Source organism: Etheostoma spectabile, chromosome 14 (assembly GCF_008692095.1).
Source record: "Etheostoma spectabile isolate EspeVRDwgs_2016 chromosome 14, UIUC_Espe_1.0, whole genome shotgun sequence".
Taxonomy (NCBI): domain Eukaryota; kingdom Metazoa; phylum Chordata; class Actinopteri; order Perciformes; family Percidae; genus Etheostoma; species Etheostoma spectabile.
This window is the reverse complement of record NC_045746.1, coordinates 11,670,038-11,675,527: the sequence shown is the minus strand read 5'-3', so window position 1 is coordinate 11,675,527 and position 5,490 is coordinate 11,670,038. Positions and strand designations below refer to the sequence as shown.

The following is a 5,490-nucleotide window of genomic DNA, read 5'->3' as shown; positions in this document are numbered from 1 at the left end:
AAATTTGACCCGAGGACAACAGGAGGGTTAAAAACATATAAAAGCAGATAAAATAGCAGACGTTAGGCTGCTAGTATGGGACAGTGTACAAGCCGCTGCCCCACACATGTTATCGGACCGTAATAACCATTTAGTGGAAACCCAAACTTTGACATTCTATACGGGCAGAACCATATGTCTTTACCATCTCATCCAACCATGTAATTTATGTCTAACATATTTTCCTTTTCTATATTTCTCCTTTACTCTTACATTTTTGGTTCACTTGGCACCCTCATTAGTCTGTTCTTCTGTCGGTCCTGTGATGAATCCTTGTTTCTATTTTGCTGCTGCAATGACCCAGTGGCTCAACAGAGATGGTTATTTCATTTTATTTATTGAACGCGTCCATGTCATTGATCTGTGTTAGGTATTCAGCTCGTAAGTCTTCTTTCTGTGGTCGGGACTATTTGCCTTGGGCTCTCTATCACCGTAGCCCGATCAATACATCCATCCCGCTGTTGTCTTCTTCTTGCTTCTTATCAGGACCTTTATCATCAGTCGTACGAGTCTGTGTGTGTGATGTTCGCCTCCATCCCAGACTTCAAAGAGTTTTATACTGAGTCTGATGTCAATAAGGAAGGACTGGAGTGCCTCCGTCTTCTCAACGAGATCATAGCAGACTTTGATGAGGTAAACTCCGCTCACACTGATCTTCCTGCTATTAGAAAAGCAGCCACACTGGGTGATTACACTCTAAAGAAAATAGAAGAATTAGGCAAATGAACCAGCAGTGTACCAGGAAGCTAGTGTTATTTCCTACTCCTGTGTGTGTGTCATGGTATGCACTGTCTTCTTTTTGTGTCTCCAGCTGCTATCCAAACCTAAGTTCAGCGGGGTGGAGAAGATAAAGACCATCGGTAGCACCTACATGGCTGCAACGGGACTCAATGTGACACCCGGACCAGAGTGTGCACAGGCACGCTTCTACACACACGCACTTATAGCCACACACATGCACTCACTGATATCGCATGGCCTCGACGCACATATGGACACAAAGTGACACACTGACTTTGATGTTAAAACTCCCGCTGTCCAGCTTTTAGTTGAGCTCATATTTGTAATACAAGACCAGGCAAAGGACAAGATAAGCTTTTCGCACATGGTCACCACATTTCAGAGTGCGAAAAACATTTTGGCAGCTTGAGCTCACATTCAATAAATCTGTCATTTTTCATTTATGGCAACCAAACAGCATGTAGTGTAAGCATCAAAGTATTTTTTGCTGTCCAATTACATTTGGAAGCTTTGTGTGGGTTGCCCTTAACCCTTAAATGTGCTACACATCCCATTCAAGCATCAGTGATTCATTACTACACTCATTTGAATACATCTCCTGTAGTTGCTGGAAGCAAATGAGATCATCACAGAGAAATGGAGCTTTCTAGTCAATCACGACACATGGTTCAGATAGCACCTTTAACTGGTTTTCGTCCCTCTGCATTTCCCCCAGGAACACGACAGGCAGTACATGCACATTGGCACCATGGTGGAGTTTGCCTTTGCTCTTGTGGGGAAGCTAGACGTCATCAACAAACACTCCTTCAACGACTTCAGACTCAGAATTGGTGAGAATGTGAATTTTTTTTCCCTTCCTGTTTGAAAGCAAACGTTAAACCTAATGTGTGATTATGCAGAACAATCAGCCATGTAATTTGTGATTTGGTATGGATTTCTGTTTCATCATCGTCTTTATTGGGACATTCATTTTCTATGAATACCAGGCGAAGGGCTCGCTTGGTATTCATTAGTTTCACTTGGTTAGGTTTGCCCTGAAATCCTGTACATTTTCCACTTAGTGGCAAATGATTAGAACAGAATGTAGGTGGCCTATTTGTGAGAAATGCTCTCATATCATGGACACATTTGTGCAGCTGGAGGGCTACTGTATAAGAGACAAATATCAGAATTTAACTGTCAGTTTAAACTGACAACTTCTCTGTCTCTTTTGTTCAACTTTATGGTTTTCTTCTCTGCTCTGTGTCACTCTGTAACAGAATGAATATAACAATTGGTTAGATTTTCTGTGGAGGGAGAAGTTCAAGAGGGAGTGTGAGGAGATCGAAAGCATGTAATTTGTGATTTGGTATTTTTTGCTACAGGTATTAACCATGGGCCAGTGATTGCAGGGGTCATCGGTGCCCAGAAACCTCAGTATGACATCTGGGGAAACAGTGTGAATGTGGCCAGTAGGATGGAAACCACTGGGGTACTGGGAAAAATACAGGTGGGACGTCTTACAAAATACAGGTGCATGTCTTCCAGCGTGCTAGTGAACGTCTTACTCTAGTCGTGTTTCTTTCTCTTGTGCAGGTAACAGAGGAGACGCGTCATATCTTATCAACACTAGGGTACATGTGTTCATGTCGTGGCATCATTAACGTGAAGGGCAAAGGAGAGCTGAAGACTTACTTTGTTCACACGGAGATGACCCGAGCTCTGTCACAAGGGACTGTGATGCCGTGAGCATGCCGCGCTAAGCGAACAAATAAGACTTGTGAACACAGTCACACACACAAAGTGGCCGTCAAAGTGATTTGTCATGCTCCATAACTAAAACCCATTACCAGCAGCCTGCAGCACAATGGATAGACAATTGTTAAGAAGCAGTTTTGTCCTTAGCAACACATCGTAGAGCAGGGCCGAGGTGCACTGCCACAATCCTTCAATGCTGCACTTTGGGTGGTTTTCACCTCTCAAGTGTAACAAGGACTCTGCTCCGAGGAGTCTCTTCACTGTCTAAAAGAGTGCCTGACTAAAGAGAGCTTTGCCAAATTAGTGCAGCTCTCGAGGAACGCAGTCACCCATCTGTACAATAGTAGTGGTGTGGAGCTAATTAGTCATGCTGGTGTTGCAGTGCTTCAGAGCCTTATAAATGAGCAAACTGAGCTGCCTGCCGAGCTGTGGTTTTTGTTTTTTTATGTGCCTGGTTGGCGCTTGGTTGAACCGATTTGTTCCATTTTATTCCACATGAATGTCACAATAGTTTATTGTCATGTAGAGAGCAGTAGGTGCCAGCAAATAGCCAGTGTGATGGGTAGTTGCCAAAACCTGTGACTTGTATTTATAGCTTTAGAGGTGCATCTGTATCCCACTAAAGAGTCGGTGGACTTCGGGGGGGTCAATGATTTTTTTGTTTTTACAATTTCATCTGAAACCAAACCAGCAGCAATGTGTGTCAATGTCCACTGTGATCCTTTTGGTATTCATTAAACATTTGTATATAAATTGACTTCCTGTGTCTGTTTTAGAGCAGCATGAAAGACTCACACAGGCAAACGCTCGTAAGGTCAGTGGTTTGAATTAATAGAGACAATACAGGTTTTGGAATATGTATTTATTGAATCAAACATGCCAGAATGCATTAGTAATACTGGTCCCTTTTTACAGTAGCTCTAATAACAGCATCTTTAACACTATATGATCTTTTTTAAAGAGAGAAGAGAGAATATTTGGGGAAGCATATTTCTCTAAGCAGATTTCTTAAAATGTCGAACTATTCCTTTGAATATATAACATGATGGTATGTTATTAACGGTGTACCTATCACATTTATTAATAATCTCACTTACAAATACCAATTGTCACTGTTCTGTGAAGATGAATCTGCTGTTTGAGGTGTGAAACCATTGTTAGGCTTTTGTGACCACATACTAATTTATAAGACATTTGCATTTTACTCAGCTATTTTTCTTTTTCCTTTTGAAATACCACCTTTTTTCTGTATTAGCTCCTAATCCTCTTCAATAAACACTGCAGTTTGAATACCAAAATAGATCGGTAAAATACTGTATAATTTCCAAGAATAGTCTATTTCTGCCAGGGTACAAAGGCAGAAGCAAATGAGAGCTGTCTGTGCTAAAAACAAATCCTATTATGTAGGAGTCTCAGTTGCGTGGGTTCAGAATTTATACACAAAAAGACTCCAAGAACTTGCAAATCAAAGAGGTAAGTTATGCAGAGAAAGAATTATATTTTCATAAAGCAGGGGTGACAAAAAAATCAACTGCCAAGGGAGATCAAATACAGGCAATGTATATGAATGATTGTGGGTTTGGTTTGAAGCAACTCTGAAACTAAACTTTTGAATTAATCTTTCAGTAGTAAGTGGCAGGCTCAATAGAGAAGTCAGTTTAAGATTTCACATTAGGCCTGTCATCCAGAACATAAAAGCAACCAGTATACTGAAGGCAGCAATATGAATAACAAGTCTGATCTTCGATATCATGTGCAACATCTAGCTGCAATAACTGGAACACACTGTTGGACTGTCCTTTAAATAACACTCATACCGGTGGAGGGATTTCAGCCATAGACAATGTAGCATCCTCAGTCACCATCTTCATATTTTGATGCATTCTTTAAGGTCTTTTGACAGACATTTAAAATTACAATTTGTATTGCTAATGATGACTAGAATACAATAATACACCATGATCAAACGCCATCTGATTAAATGATGCTTGAAATGGATGATGTTTTGGATTTTTTTTCACTATGTACATCACACATCATGTACAATCTACACACTACAACACCAGTTTATTCTTTTCACAGTGAGAACAAAAACTCAATTAGGGACCACTGATCCGTATCCTTCTGCCACATTCCTGATGATTCCATTTTTCATGAAAAATTCTGCTTTTATGCAAGCCACGCGTGAGTGCTGCCGGCTTGTTTGGTAGGTGGGGGGAACAGGACGGCGGCCGTATTCTGCAGAGGAGCGCACCGGGACGGCTCTGGACTTCTCCTGCGATTGAGCAAAGGCAAAGAGGTACATGATAAATAAAGACTAGCCAATGTCCTCTGTTTGGGTTGAACACATTTGGGGGAAATAACCAATAGATTATCAATGCATGTCAATAAATGTTGACATGCATTGATAATGCTTGCATTCCTGATACATTAGGTGCATCAGGAGTCCAGGTATTGGGCATGATCGCTGACGACATGTAACTTACAACATCTACATGGACCCATACCACTCATGCAGAACTGAGGGGAAAAGATGATTGTGACCCCACTCTCTGCCACGTAATGTTGTGATTTGGTATGGATTTCTGTTTCATCTTCGTCTTTATAATTGTCTTCTCAATTTCATTTTGTCTCTTCGTTGTCACTACATGTATTAGGGTACAATATTGGCAGGAGTGAAAAGTAACTAATTAAATTAATAGCTTACACCGTGATATTATGTTAGGAAAAGTCCATGTATCTGCCCAGGGCGCTTTAGAACTGTGGCAGCCTCTGACTTTAGGGAGGTCAGGCTAACTATCTGCAGAGCAGGTCAGCACCTGCTTCTGGCTGCAGCAGCTTCCCTCCTAGGTTTGCTAATTGCATAAGCCTTAGTGCCGGAACACACACAAAAAAAACACTGCCATTATCCTCTGAATGTATTTATACAATAAAATGTTTTTAATTCGCATTCAAATGTGAGTCTTGGCCCAG

At 41.1% G+C, this 5,490-nt stretch overlaps 2 protein-coding genes across 3 annotated transcripts in view; one reads left to right on the top strand and one right to left on the bottom strand.

Annotated features, from left to right (window-relative positions):
- The window catches only part of adcy2b (adenylate cyclase 2b (brain)), a 65,199-nt gene extending 61,925 nt beyond the window's left edge, over nt 1-3,274 (top strand). Inside the window, exons 21-25 of one of the 2 annotated variants that reach the window (XM_032535107.1) lie at nt 526-672; nt 851-958; nt 1,496-1,610; nt 2,145-2,269; nt 2,356-3,274. In XM_032535107.1, the coding sequence (XP_032390998.1) occupies nt 526-672; nt 851-958; nt 1,496-1,610; nt 2,145-2,269; nt 2,356-2,508 (648 nt within the window). In that variant the 3' untranslated portion in view covers nt 2,509-3,274. The remainder of the gene's footprint in view (nt 1-525; nt 673-850; nt 959-1,495; nt 1,611-2,144; nt 2,270-2,355) is intronic. The other variant, XM_032535108.1, reaches the window with a different exon arrangement.
- Nucleotides 3,275-4,567: 1,293 nt separating this feature from the next.
- cfap90 (cilia and flagella associated protein 90) overlaps nt 4,568-5,490 on the bottom strand; it is a 6,114-nt gene continuing 5,191 nt past the window's right edge. Inside the window, exon 3 of the mRNA XM_032535125.1 lies at nt 4,568-4,792. Within this exon, the coding sequence (XP_032391016.1) occupies nt 4,613-4,792 (180 nt within the window). The 3' untranslated portion in view covers nt 4,568-4,612. The remainder of the gene's footprint in view (nt 4,793-5,490) is intronic.